The sequence below is a fragment of the Hirsutella rhossiliensis genome, assembly GCF_020360975.1.
Source record: "Hirsutella rhossiliensis strain HR02 chromosome Unknown scaffold00002, whole genome shotgun sequence".
NCBI lineage: Eukaryota > Fungi > Ascomycota > Sordariomycetes > Hypocreales > Ophiocordycipitaceae > Hirsutella > Hirsutella rhossiliensis.
The window spans coordinates 6,778,026-6,792,602 of NW_025408668.1; the positions used below are offsets into that span (position 1 = coordinate 6,778,026).

General features: G+C 59.6%; 3 protein-coding genes across 3 annotated transcripts; 2 read left to right on the top strand and 1 right to left on the bottom strand.

The window, feature by feature from the left end:
* Positions 1-1,009: 1,009 nt before the first annotated feature.
* On the top strand, positions 1,010-1,846 carry HRG_02402 (methyltransferase domain-containing protein; the record flags this gene model as incomplete). Its single annotated transcript, XM_044860873.1, has 1 exon — positions 1,010-1,846. One exon carries the CDS (start codon positions 1,010-1,012, stop codon positions 1,844-1,846), a length of 837 nt encoding a protein of 278 aa, XP_044724506.1.
* A 573-nt stretch (positions 1,847-2,419) lies between these two features.
* Positions 2,420-3,469, bottom strand: HRG_02403 (myb-like DNA-binding domain-containing protein; the record flags this gene model as incomplete). Its single annotated transcript, XM_044860874.1, has 3 exons — positions 2,420-2,555; positions 2,639-3,115; positions 3,219-3,469. 3 exons carry the CDS (start codon positions 3,467-3,469, stop codon positions 2,420-2,422), a joined length of 864 nt encoding a protein of 287 aa, XP_044724507.1.
* A 9,337-nt stretch (positions 3,470-12,806) lies between these two features.
* Positions 12,807-13,940, top strand: HRG_02404 (CAP-Gly domain-containing protein; the record flags this gene model as incomplete). The annotated part of the gene is made up of 2 exons (XM_044860875.1): positions 12,807-13,046; positions 13,452-13,940. The coding sequence occupies 2 exons, from the start codon at positions 12,807-12,809 to the stop codon at positions 13,938-13,940; spliced, it is 729 nt and encodes a 242-aa protein (XP_044724508.1).
* Between the last annotated feature and the right edge of the window lie 637 nt (positions 13,941-14,577).

Sequence of the window (14,577 nt, forward strand, 5' to 3'; positions counted from 1 at the left end):
GGGCGTGGCTTCTGGCCCCCCTAACCTCCCTCCCATGAATGACGACAACACGCTGCTGGTTCGACAGGACCGTCGCCCACGGGCCGCAAAGTTGATTTGCTGGTCTCATGCGGCCTTGCTACACCACATGAGACTGTCCGGCGTCGATCGAAGGATGCTGCGGGTAGGCCGTCACCCATCATCGGCCTAGCTTGAGACACGACCTGTCGAGTCGAGACACGAGCCAGAGTCTCGAAACGGAAAGAGACGACGGTCCACGTATGACGGGCTCCTGCAAGCTCGGAGAGTAGAGTTGCAGTGCCTTGGAGAGGCGGTCATTTGACAAGGGGCGAAGATCAAAACGAACACCCCCTTTCCCTGCTGCTCAATTATAGCTTACTAAGATATAGCTCTGGCCCTGGACCGAGTTGTATTCGTACCTCCATCCGTCCCGCCGAGCGAGTTAGGTAGTTATGGGCCCCACTGAGAGGTACCGCCCGGCTCCACTAATCCGCTCCGGGCGCTGCGTTCCGTTCCGGAGTCTCTGCTGGCATCACGTGACGTAGCTTTAACCACACCTCTCGAACAAACTCTCAATGGCGATGCGCCCGACGACAGAGCAAGGTGACGTTACAAAAATCAAGTTGATAAATCCCCTCTGCATTCCGGTCTTTGGCTGCCAATTGCCTCATCAATCGGTCCAAGCCGCCGAGAACCCGAGGTGAGTGCGTAAAGGGCGGCGGGCGGTGTGCAGCAGCACAAGCCTCCACTCCATCGCGATTGACACTCTACGCTACGGCGCTAAAGCCTTGCTTGTGTGGACATGGGTTGCAGAGCGACAGTTCTGTCTCACAACCGTCGTGGTGATTTTCTCGTCCAAACTAATACCCCCCTTTCTTTGTTCGGCACAGGGCTGCTTCCCGCTGCCACGCGTCTTCCCCCCCCCTCTTCCTCGAAAGGGCCTCGCGATAGGCAGGGAAAGGGGCCAAGCGCCCGTCGACGCCGATCAGATTTCCCATCTGGTAAAGCCATGACGAGCCCTGCCGTCTCAAACCCGGCGGCGGCGGCGGAGGAGGGGCAGGAAGGCGTTTCCGCGACCGCCCGGGACGAGCAGCCTCCGGCCTCATCGGCGACGGCCGGCGGCGCAGACGAGCCAGCCCCAGAGGCGTACGAGGACGCGCACGTGCACGCCGTCTACGAGGCCATCGCGCCGCACTTTTCCTCGACGCGCCACAAGCCGTGGCCTCTCGTGGCCGACTTCCTGCTCGCCCAGCGGCCCGGCAGCATCGGCCTCGACGTGGGCTGCGGCAACGGCAAGTACCTCTGCGTCAACCGCGCCGTCCACCTGCTGGGCTCGGACCGCAGCGCCGCCCTGGTCCGCCTGGCCGCCGCCGAGGGCCGCGGCCTCGGCCACGTCGTCGTCGCCGACGGCCTGGCGCTGCCCTACCGCGCCGCGGCCGTCGACTTTGTCGTCAGCATCGCCGTCGTCCACCACCTGTCGACGCGCGCGCGCCGCCGCGATGCCATTGCCGCGCTGCTGCGCTGCCTCCGGCCCGGCCCTGACGCCCGCGCCCTCGTCTACGTTTGGGCGCTCGAGCAGGGCGGGAGCCGCAGGGGCTGGCACGAGGGCTCCGAGCAGGATACCCTGGTGCCGTGGGTCATGCGCTCAAAGGGCGCGCCGGAAGCCACGTATCAGCGCTACTACCACTTGTACAGGCAAGGGGAGCTGGAGGACGACGTGTGCGCCGCGGGAGGCTCCGTGTTGGAGAGCGGCTATGAAAGGGACAACTGGTGGGTGGTTTGTAATCGCTCGGACAACGCAGAGGAACCTCACCGAGAGCCGGGCGACCAAAGCCAGTTTGAATAAGCCTTTTTCGAAACTGCAGCTCCCTGGGCGTTGTCTTGGGTCCTCGTCTCTCGCCCTTGACTTGTCACGTCTTCATCCCCCGTCGGCCATCCCCACTGTCCAAACAGGGTCGTTGAATTCTATCATGACACGTTCCAGGCCAAGCTAGCAACCGTCTCTACCCAATGCAATGCTGCTCAGTCCCTCGATTAGGTAGTAACCCTTCCGTCATTCAAAACTCACTATGTCCATCGTCTGTCAGCACGCCAAAAAGTCCCCATCTCGTGCGCCAATTCGCCTTCTATCCCCACCCAAAGCGACTCTGCAAGCATGAGATCGACCACCCAAGCAAATGCCAACCGCCCGCCTCTCTTTGCCGTCGTTCCTCATGGCCATTTCCCCATGCTCCGGTTCGCTTCCAATGACAAAACCATTCCCGCCTGTATCTGCCATCCCATCCAAAAAGCCCTCCTTCCCATTTCCTAAGAACAAGGTGGAAAACAAAATAATAGGAAAACACGGTACAACACGCTCCCGCTGCATGAGTGACTCCATACGACCCAATCCTCCGGCCTTGCGATTCTCGTCTCCCCATCACTTGTCGGCCCTGCTCATCCGGGCGCGCGTGACAGGCTGTCTTATGTAATTCGTCGTCGGACGCTGCCTTCGCGATGCATCGATTCTGGACTCGCCCGCCGCTTGGTTCTCGTAGGTTCCGACGTCGGATAGCCTTGGGCGGTTGGCACCATCGCGCCATGCTTAGGCGGCGGCCCAAGCGGCCCTGAACGCGGCCTCTGAACTGGGGTCCCATACGGGCTCACCCCGGTGGTCAGCTCCGCTAGGCTGGGCAGAGGACCGGGGTTGCGAGGTTGCCCTTGAGTCTGTATCGGCGGAAGCCCTGGGCCCGCAGTGTAGTAGACCTCGCCGTGGTCTGACACCATCGAGGGTGGAATGCCCGGCCCAGATATCGCGGTTTGCGCAGGCATGGGTTCTCCGCGCATCGGTTGGCCAACGGACATGGCGGATAACGGCTGGCTTCGCGAATACATGGATCGAGGCGAGGGCGGCGTCAGGTGGCGAGCACCGGTGTCCGGCGGCTGATAGTGGGTGCTGGGACGCGGCGCCACGCTCCTCTGCCCGCTCTCGACGTTGACAGCCGCCAGCGAAAAGGGAACGACCCCGGCTCGTCGAGCCATATCCACCTCTCCGAGCTGCCAGTGCATGGCTTCGGCGGCTCGCCAGGGCACTGCGAGCTCCTCTGCCACCTTTGCCCACATTTCCGCCTTGAACCTGTTACACTCATGTCAATATTCCACGACAGCAGAGTCAAGAGCTCGACGCATAGAACTGCGTTGGAGGCGGCGAGTCAGGGAAGGGGCCAGCGACGACTAACCTCTCGTAGAGTCTGGCAAGCTTGTTTTTGCGCTCCTCGTCCCACTCGCTTCGTCTTTCGAGATAGTTTTGGTAGTGAAGGCGGCAACTGATGGCGCTTCGCCCCGGCAGACGCTTGGAGACATCCTCCCACTTCATGCCACTACCCCGGAGCTCGATGATGAGAGCGTCTTCCTCCGGGGACCACTTGCTCTGCTTCTTCACCGGCTGGTCTGGCATCTGTGGGGGCATGCTGCGGCGCGCATTGGGCATTGGAGCAGTCAAACCAGCCGAGATGACCAGTGCGGGAGGCTGCCCATGGGCAGCAGGCGGTGCTATCGGTTGGGGCACGGAAACGGGTCGGGGTTGCTGGGGGTTGACGGTGGACTCATTTGAGTCGGAAGGCTTGAGGAGGGAGACGATATCCACGTTGAGGGTATGGCTTCTGTCGCCGCGGCCGTTGACAAGGGTCCCGGGGCCGCGAAGCAGACCCACGCCGTGGTGAGAGATGGTCGGGTAGGATGGCTCTGCCCGCGGGAGGCAGAGCAGAGTCTGGCTCTTGAGTTGGGCCAGCTCAACGACCGGCTGCAACGCTCGGCCTTGGCTGCGTCGCGATTGGGACGAGCTGCGTTGCCCAACCGACGCAGTGTAGCAAAGGACAGGCTGTAGCTGCCACGATGTAGCAACGGAAGGAAGAACCGGCGTTGCAGGAGGCCAGTAAGCAGCGGACCTGTTGTCAGGCAAGTCGAGGCGGCAGGCCAAGAGACTGGGAGCTTGAGAGCAGAGCAGACCTGCGGCCGGTTTCGGAAAGACGTTCGATCGAGAGCTGCGATATCGCGGGTGCTTGTCGTCGAGGAGCTTCCTGGCAGCAAAGGGGGAGGAAGAAGAGTGGGTGAGAGAGGAACAGAAAACAGAAGCAAGGCGTCTGGGGATGGTTAAAGGCTCCTGTAGTCTTGTTTATGAGGGCAAACACCATTATGATTGGTGCTGCCGGGGTTTATCATCCACCAATGGGCGGAGATGAGGGATAGCGAGGAGCGGCAACGGGCCACTACGTCAAAAAGGATGAAAGCCGGGTTCCCGCAAGCAGACAGATCAGGTGGCAGCGGAAACAAGAGTAAGAAGTAACAGTGGTAAGGCAAGGTTCCTCTAGCTAAAAGTAGAGGTTTGGAAGAGCCGCTCCTTGGAGGGGGGGGCCGCAGAGGAGCGAAGACGTCAGGCAAAGAAAGTTACTGCCAGTACCTTATTTGGCACGCAAAGCCCAGCATGTAGGTACATATATGTAAGTGGTATAAGGCCGGGCCAGGTACTATGGGGGCACCCAAGGCAGACAGGGGTTGCGCAGGAGACGAGGCGGACAAGGAACCGGGAAGCTGCTGGTACAGAATGCGGGCGAAAAAGAGCAAGGACAGGGGTTCGAGGCAGGAGAAAAGGATGGGTGGCCCGGCAAACTGGGTTCAGACGGGCTCGAAATAGCTAATTATGCCATGCCTGTCTACTACCGTACAGTATCCGTTTCTGCAGCCCGGGGCGGGTTGAGGGTGAGAGAAAAAATTGAATCTAGGCGGCATTGGAGACAGCAACTGCTACTATTGCAGCTTGTTAGCCCAGAGGTTGCCGACAACAGGCAGGCAAGGGCAGGCAGAGCGCCAGCTGGCCGGAACGAGAACACCGGGCAAGTCGGCGAAAAGGAGCGGATTCGCCGGGGAAACGATAATGGCAAGAGCATGGCATGGCAAATGGGCTGGCGATGCGAGCGCGTGAAGCAGCCGAAACGAAGTGTATAGCGCAGGAATCCGTATAGGGCTGCTGGGCCTCAGATGGCGCTCTCAGGAACGGGATAGCCGTACAGTACGGCACGGTGCCGCCCGCCATTTGAAATCAGCCAGCTACAGTACGTGGTCCCGCCTGATTCTTGTGCCCTGACAAAGCCTGGTCTGTTTTTACCTGTCTTTGTCCGGAGGCAGGTAGTCTGCATGATGAACGTCAACCCAGAGATTGGAAAGACATGCATGGAGTGTGTGATGAGGTAGGTTCCTTAGCTTGGGAAGGAAGGAGTGGGGGAGGGCGAGGAGGTAGGGGAGGGGCGTGCGGTGGTGACAGGAAGGAGGGGGGTGGTGAGAGCGACCGAGGGTAAGAAAGAGAAAGAGCTGGGGGGGGGGCGGGGCCCAGGGTCCTTTCTCTTTTTTTCCCGCCCTTAAACGATAGCTAGTCGAGTACTCTGTACATGAACTCGCTCTTGCTTCACATTCTCCGTGAGCATTCACCGCAAGGTAAGCGTGTTTGTCTAGTACCTACCTACCTTACCTACCTACCTTACCGACAGTAGGTACCAAGAACAGCAGGCAGGTAGGTATGTGTGCTATCTGGGCAAGAGCGGGAGGCGCCTCGCAACAGGTGAATCTCGCGAGTCCTGCCTACGTATCCAAGGAAAACCTTGGGCACCCCCTGCCGTGCTTGGTTTCTTCCACCGCGGCCAAGTAGGCAGGTATACGTCAGCATGGTCGGAATGCGTAATCTTCAGAGCCAGTACTGGAAGGCGCACGAGTCAGGGCCGACAGCCGTTTGCTGGTCGTTGATTGCTGTCCCTCACTGTCGTCTCGTCCTTGACAGATGCTCGTCTGGGGGTGCTCGTCTGGGGGTGCCGAAGCGGATCTGGTGCGGTGACTTGCGTTTGCGTTACTTGCTGGTCCCTTTTTTTTTTATGAGGATGGCATTGAATTTTCATGCGCCAGGGCTGCAGTGGAGCAGGGGCCGAGAACTCCGCGTCGCTAGGTACCGTAGGTAGGTAGGACTACTGTACTCGCCAGACTGCGCTCAACTCGTCGGCTCGGTACATGGAAGCCCGGATACCTGCTCTGCCTGTGTGCAGGTACGTATACGGCGAGGCATGCTTGGGGACGGCAAGGCCATGACTCCCTTTCTACCAACGAGGCTTAGGCTATCGCTATTCTTACTGCTCGCACTCTCGCTCACGCCCCCACGCCACGAGGCTCAACCTGACAGCACAGACACAAACGCCCACGAGCATATCGTGCCTTGATGAAGACGCCGGCGCCAATTTGGGCCCACAGCGGCCTGATACCCTGAAAGTGACGAATACATGCATCTCAGCGCGTGCAGCCTCAGACATGCAGCGTTAGAAGGCCGTGTATATAAGTTACATCATGCTTGGGGCTGGGCATGCTGGCCGAGACGCGGCGACGGCTTACAGCTCTCTCAGCTTGACGGTGACGACTCGAGAGAAACAGCCGGCTTATCGTCCAATACCTTGCGAGTTGGCAAGAGACAATCGTGGCGGTAAGCGGGGTCCGGGGCATGACACGGTGACGAACGCACCCTTTGTAGCAGAGAAAGGTAAAGTCGGTGGGCGAGTCGGTGGGCGAGTCGGTGGGCGAGTCGAGGCCTGGCAAAGCTTGTGATGAGGTCCGGTGGATAATGCATCTGCCTTGCCTACCATGGTAATCGGGGCCTCCTTGCATACCTTGTAAGTGCTTGCAGATTGTCGGGCTGGATTGCGAAGCAAATGCCGTTTATTAGCCGCTTTGATAAAGAGACATCCCCAGGTCCTGGCCAGACAATGGCGCATATGGGAAGTGAGTCGCATACACTGCAATCACGCCTGCCATTGACCACCGATCTTGGCGGGAACCTAGCCTTTGCTTTCCGCTACGACTTGCCCCTAAATAGCCCCCAGCTCAGTGGAGCGCATGCGTTCTCGCTTTACCCCTTTGCCGCGACAACAAAAACATCGAGACACCGGGTACCCGCCCAGCCAAGGCACGTTACATGTCTCTGTCGTGATGCGGCATCAGGAAAGACGGCCCGCGGCAGGACTGGTTACCCTACGGGCTACGGGGAGTGGCAACGCAACCATGGCGACGGTGACGGCCAGGCGAGCAACGGTCTATGCACCTATCGCCAAGCACCAGCTTCGAAACGCTCAGCCTATTGCCAGCAATTAGGCTTTCCACTCCCCTGCACCCCCCCGGCAATACCCCTCGCCCCTCTTCTTGCTGTTGTTCCCGTCGCCTTTTTTTTGCGCATTGCCATAGTCGACATCCCGTCGACTCAGCTTCCCGGCTCTTGCGCTAGCAATACCGGCCGATTTATTGCCCATGCGCCTGTTGACTGCCGCGGATCCAGTTACAGTGTACAGTACGTGTGTGTGTGTGTGCGTGCGTGTGTGTGTGTATGTGTATGTGTATGTGTGTGTGTGTGTGCGTGCGTACGTGCAGCAGACTCGAGTGCCCTGCCAGCGCATGGCCACGAAGTCATGCATGCTGCTGGTGTGTCCAGATGCCGTAACGCCAATGTTTTCGGGTGTTTGGCTACCCAGCCCCATCATATCCCCCGTCTCAATGGAGTCCCAACGGGCCAGAGAGGGCGGGTGGGGTGAGGGAACACCGGGGAAGGGGGTGGGTGTCCTGTGTCCGGTGTCCGGTGTCCGGTGTCCTGTGCCCTGTGCTGTAGGTCTCCTTTTAGTTGCTTGCAAGGGAAGAATACGTGCACTATGCCATGCCTTGGTAGGGCGGGGGTCCTTGTAGTCGAGCGCTATAATTGACCGGCAAGCTCGCGTGGCGGCCTCAATGGCGGCCTCAATGGCGCCCCAGAAGGGCAGGAGGCCGTCTTGGGCGCTTCGAATCCGTTTCCGACACGAGGCCGGGCCATTCTTTCCCATGTTTTCCAGGCGGGCTTGCATTGCTTGCTGCCTTGCCACGCACGACAAGGTTAATCGCGACGAACCTTTTCCCCAAATCTCAGGCTTCAGCAACGGCGTCGGAAACATGACAAATCCCATGCTCGTGACACAATGCAGCCGTGTGTACGTGTGTGGGCGAGGTTTCGGGGTGGGGTTCCGACTCCGAGGATTCGAGCCGACTGCAGTGATGCAATGCGACACGATGCGATCCACGAGAGCTGACGAGAACCAACAAGGCGGTCTTGTCGGCCGCCCAAGATCTGGCCCGCTCATCTGCAGTCTCCGACGCGAAGCTGTACTGTACTGTAGGACCAAGTCAAGCGAGATGCAGCCTGCAGACGTGTACGTCCAGCATAGGTGCTGTACATGACGCGGGCTGAAGCTTGGAGCCCATGTACGTCACGGCCGGCATCTGGGCCTTGTTCTTGTTGTATTGTATTGAGTTTGAGGAATGAGTCGCATCGAGCACCTTTCATGACACGATGATGATGCTCCGGAGAAACGTGGACGTTGCAAGGTGTACGCGCGGCACACGGCCTGGCCTTGACTCGCCCGGATGGCATTGATCTAGGCCGGGGCCGCAAACTACCTACGAAAGCGCTCTAGGCTTGCGGGCGAGTGAGGCTTGCAGCAGCACTCGCGCTCGTCCAGTCGCTCGCGTGTTTGCCTCGCCGCAGGGCCGCCCATGGACCGGCGCACAGGCAGGTGTGTCGAGGGAGACGAGCGCCGTTATGGCCGTGCATTGGGCGCCTTGCGAAACCAAAGTCTGGCAAAGAAACTGGCGGTCAGGCTGGATATATGTACTCGGTACTGTACTCGTACATATCGCCATGCAGCTGCAGCTCTCCCAGGGTGGGTTGGGCGTGTTGGTGTGGCCACGTCAGACAGAACCAGGGCACGCCAAACGGTTCGTCGACAAACTGCGAACCAGTTCATCGCTGCCCTGTCTGCCCAAGCCACCAAACGTACTTGGCACCCGCGTCATCAGGCGCGGCGGAGATTGAATCCGCCCACCATTGATGGTTGCCGAGGCCGGCCCTTGGTCGAGCGGCCCACCCCCTCCACACTCGGTTCTGCTGCATCCCCTGGTTCGAACGGCAGCTGTTTGATCGCATCGTGACCGCCACGTCAAGACACCGGACGACGACAAGGCCTTGTTTGAACCCAGCCAGCCCCCTTCTCCTCCGGTTTGATGGATGCACGTATCCAGGCCCGGCCGGCTCTCTAGTGCGTGCGTGCGTGCGTGCGTGCGTGCGTGCGACGTGTGGCAGGCATGCCATGTGCCTAATCAATCCGCGCGGCTGTCGTGCGGCAAGTGTTGCTGCCCAAAGTGCAGCCGAGCAAACCTGCCGGCCGACTGTTGTTTGCAGCCTTGCTGGCCCTGGGACCCGGATCCAAGGGCCCCTCGCGCAGCGGCTGCCATCAGGTCAAGTCAAGCCAGGTCAAGTGAGCCGGGGCGTATGTACGGGGCCATGCACAGCGGCGCTCCGGCCTCGCGACGCTTCGTCGAGCCCGGCCAGAGATGGTGTGTGTGGGTGTGTGTGGGTGTGTGTGGGGTGTGTATTTGTGTGTATGTGTATATGTGTGTGCATGTGTATATGTGCGTATGTGTGTTGTGTGTATGTGTATGTGTATGTGTATGTGTGTGTGTGTATGTGTGTGGCTTCCACGGCTCTGGCATCCGGGACGCGCGTGCCAACAATCGCATCATACGTGGCCGCCGGCCCGTCCTTTGGTCTGTCAGGCTTCAGATGGCAGGCGGGCAGGCAGGGGGAAAGGGGATGGGCCGGGGCGCCGCCGGGCCTTGTTTTTTTTGGGGGGGGGCCGTCAAGCGCCATCGAGGCGGGACGGCCCCGAGCGTTGCGCTGTCGACACAATCCCGGCACCCCGGAGCCGACGTCATGAACCGGTCAGCGAGCAGCTAAAAAAACTGAGACGCAGCCCGATCGCGTGGGCTGAACCGGTGAACCAAGGCCGCTTGCTAGCCGTCCCTAGCCATGCCGGGTGGACAAAGGGTCTTACGGCCGGCGGCGGCGGCGGCGCTACAGGCACCCCACATCCCTGGCCCATGTACAGTACCGAGTACCGTACTCTGTACTGTGAGGACAGTGCTGCTCACTTGTCTGGCGAAGGTATCGAGGTATCGGCTCAGCGCTCAGCAAGACATCGCTCAATGCTGTGCAGCAGCGCCGACCAGGAACGACGAGCGCTTCCAACCACCCATTTTGCCCACCTCATCTTGGGATCAAAGGGCGGGTACATGATCCATACAGACGGCTGCATGCCTAAGCTTTTTTTTTCTTTTTGCTTGCTCGGCTCTGACCAGCTGTCATCTCGTCTCCTCCGCGGCGGTGAGGGCCGTCTCGGGCAGCCTCGCAAGAGCTTCAGGTATCAAGACTATTGCTCTGCACAGCGCCGCGTCTGTTCCGTCATATACACGCACACTCACACACTCACACACTCACACACTCACGCCCATGCATACATGTGTATGTGTCTGTGCGCGTGGTCGGGAAACAAGGCCGTTGTCGAGGATGAGGCTGACTGGGCCGCTGGCATAATATCGTCTTACTTGCAACATGAAGGGACAAGGCAGGGAAAAGCTCGTCCGCTATTGACTGGGTTTTACTGTGACACGCCATTCGCGCAGTGCAAAGCAATTCTTGCATCCCGGGCTTGGGCGGTTTGTTGGTCTCGTCAGCCCAGGCGCGCACCATCCATGCCGCCCGCGGAACGGGAGCCAGAGGTGAAGCCAAGGCCGCCGCCGCGCTGCTGGTGGCGCACCCGACGTCTGACTTGTCACGATTCTGCAAGCTGTTTCACGTTTTTTTCATGTCCCTCCATCGCACTGACCACCGCCAAAACAGTCCGGGGGAGAAGCCTCTCTGCCGTCCTCCCGGCCCACCCCTGGGCACCCAGCATGCTAGCATCCCGACAGTCTGCTTCCGAGGGGACTAAGGGAAAAAAGTAAACATGAGAGCGGAAGAAAAAAACCCGAGCTCGTTATGGCGTGATGCCTGAAGCCACAAGACAAGGCGCAGCTCGGGACGGGACGGGACCGGGGGGGAGGAGGGTTAGAGAACGAAGCCGTCGCGAGCACCAACCGTGGCTTGAGCGAGCCCCAGACGGACGGGTATGGTGGACCAGGCTTTTTAACGGGATTATTAATTTTTTTATCCTTCTTCCCCCTATGCGCACAATCTGCCCCGTCTCGCAGCCTGGCTGCATCAAGGGGCCACGACAACTACCAGGTGGCCGGAACCCCCGTGCGGGCCACGGCCTTGGTTGGATCAAGAGCGGCCGAACGCCCACCGGGGAGCATGGTGTGTACAACAGACTGTACAACAGACTGTACAACAGACTGTACAACAGACCATGTTGACAACCCAAACATGCATAACAAGAACTCTGATTGCCCATGCGCACCATTTCGTGCGAGGGCACGCCGCCGAGCATTGATGGGAGAGGCGGACTGCGGGTCGAGTCATGGTCTGTGCTACTATTTATACGTGGCGTCCAAGCATCATTTATAGTGCTGCCAGAGTCGGTCCCTTGCTGGGAGGTGTGTTCGCCGGCGCGGCTCAGTCCAAGCATCGACGTCTTGTTGTCCGTGCTAGCGCATGGCTGTGCCTTGGGTTCTTCACTTATCGTACAGAGGGCCGTGTTACACCGCAGGACCACGGGGTGCAGACCGAGAGAGCTGTCCGAGCATCCCTAACGCATATAGCATATAACACCTGGTCAGGTAATTTGGAGCATCTGCCGGGCAACGTAAGCCAAACAAAGGGCGGCATCCCGCTCGCATGTTCAATTCAGCAGCGCTCCACGGACTCGATTGCCAAGTAATGGCGGTGGGATACGAAGGTTGATATAGCTAGCGGCGGGCCGATATTACTTGCAGCTTGGCTGCCACTGCCCGTCTGGCGTCTGGGCTCGGCAGTTATTAATTATTCATGGAATGATGAAAGGGTACGGAGTTGAGTCATGACCAACGCTGCTGCTCGACAGGCCCGGCACTGTCTGCCTACCTCTTATCCGTAGTTCGGACCGCCGGGGGCTGGTCTACCAGTAGTCCGCCGCGCGCCGCTGCGGTGGAGTCGAGAAACAATCTGACGAACTCCTTGCTGTCTGATGATGTGACTGCGACATGCACAGCAGCCCAGCCAGTCACCCGCAGGTCTCGGTCCTCGGGAGACGTGTGGCCCAGGGGGGGGCATAAACGAGGCGGCAGCTGATTTGCCCAGCCAGCGCCCAGATTGGCCATTCCGGGGGCGTCCCGGCCTTGCGAGACGCCTGGTGACCAATCGCGACGACGGCTTTTTCTTCTTCTTCTTGTCTCGCGGCCGCTCCTCCCGTTCAAGGGCAGTCGATGACGGGCATGGCTCATCTCTTTGATCGGAGGTTTTTATTTTATTTTCATTTTATTTTTATTTTTACTTGCTTCTTCTGCGAAGCCCCTGGAACCGTACTGTAGAGCCCGTTTGTTGTGTACCTAGGTACCTACCTATTGCCTTGCTGAAAGTCCTTGTCCAAGTTACTTATTCTTGCCTTTCCGGGTCCTTCACTGTGCCAGGTACATTAAGGTAGGAGCGGCACCTGGACAACTGACCTAGACAACTGGTACCTGGGCAACTTGGCCACTCCCCCCCCCCACACCCCATTTGCCCAAGACGTCCTCCCCCCGGCTCCACCCTCCAGGTTCTCACGCTGCTGCTTCATTTCTCCATTCTTCATCGCCTCTCTCTTTATCCTTTGCCCTCCAGCTAGAACAACCACCGCTGCATGTACAGACAGTCCAGTGCCCGTCAACGCCCCGCATCCATCCACCCTCGTACGAGACACGCCCCCCCGGCCGCCAAGCTTCAAGAGCTGGTTAGGGCAAAGAAAAAGGCACGACACGCTCGCACCATGGCCGATGTCCCTCTGCAGGTCATCTCAGATAACGCCGCGGCGGAGCGGCGCGTCACCCCGTCATGGACCATCAGCCAGCTCAAGGGAAAGCTCGAAACAGTCACAGGCATCCCCCCGTCGTCTCAAAAATTGACACTCCAGGCGCCTGGAGGGGCGGAACGCGTCCCCATTGACGCGGCAGATGAGGACAGCATCCGATTGTGCACTTTCCCCCTGGCTCCCTACGCAGAGCTGCATGTAAGTCGGCATGCTCTTGATTTCATTTGCCTCCCCCCCCCTTGATGAGACGAGGCAGCCCTGGTCAAGGCTCGGGTGGGGGCCGCGCGCTCTCTCTCTTGTCGACTCCCCGTGTGACAAGTTTGTCTCAGCATTTCCTGCTCGCATGAGGTTGGATGCCGCATTGAATGGAGGAGATGGACCATGCTTGGAGCCGCCGACCTCACCTTTCTTTTTCCCCTCCTTCTCTTCTGCCCTCTCCTTGCCGTCCCTGCCCACACCCTCTCTCCTCGCCGAGAGAGGGGGTTGGAGGCCCCGGGATCGAGCTTCAGCCAAACCAATGGCTCCGCTCCTTGGTCCGCCTGGCCGTTCCTTGGTCATCCAAGCGGTAAGACGAGGCTGACCGACGTGGACCCGACTTGACAGGTGGAGGACATTCGACCCCCGGGCGCTCGCCCCAACTACACCGACACGTCTGGCATCGACAAATACGTCATGCCCGAGCAAGAGTACGAGAAGAAGGTCGACTCGGTCCTAGCCTGGAAAAGGGCGCAGAAATTGGGACGATTTGACCCCGACGCCCCCGGGCACGAGCAAGCCAGGCTGGATGCCGGGGAGCAGCAAGTGCTGCTCCGAGGCATCCAGATCGGCAAGCGCTGTCGCGTCGGCGGCGAGGACACGCGCCGAGGCGTCGTCCGGTACGTGGGTGAGGTGGCGGAGATCCCTGGGGGCAGCGGGGCTTGGGTCGGAGTCCAGCTCGACGAGCCGGGGGGAAAGAACGATGGCAGCATTGCCGGCACACGCTACTGGGGAGAGGTCTCGGAGCTGAAGCACGGAGTCTTTGTGCGTCCTGAGCGGGTCGAGGTTGGCGACTACCCGCCCATGGATGATTTGGAAGACATGGAGGAGATTTAGGCCCCCGGCGCCCACGAGCAGGGGATGTGTGCCGCGCTGAACGTCGGCGGTTCTCGGCACCCATCGGCTTCGTTGTGCCAGCAAGCATGTACACTTGGCTCTCTCATTTGGCTGCCTGCGTATATGCACGCAACAACATACAAGGGCGGGCCGTTTTGGTCAGTGGTCGACGAGCTGGCACTTTGTGCGTACGCGGCATTGTACCCCGACCCCGTTGTCTCCCCTGGCACATCACGCGCAGCCCACGAAGATACCAGCCTCGCAAGTCCCGTCGGGCACAGAAATGCGCGCTTGCATACGTACAAGATGACGGGCGCCTGTGTCGTTGCAGGTACATGCCTCCGTGCGAGCAACATGTCGTGCAGTTCCGAGGAGAGCATGACATATCAAAGATAGGTAGCGAACCAGAGACCCCCCAAACGGAAAAGAAACGGGCTTGATGTTGAATGCTTCCGGGGCTTCCCACACTCCCCAAGCAGTGTCCAAGGGGACAATCGGACCCGTGCCCCGGTGGGCAGAGATCGCTCGCCTCCCACTGCGAGATTTTGGCATGTTTGAAGCTGTGGAGATCAGGAGCAAAACATGTAGGAGTAATATCGCTGCTTGGTCTGGGGGCTGCACTCGAGCCATGGACGAC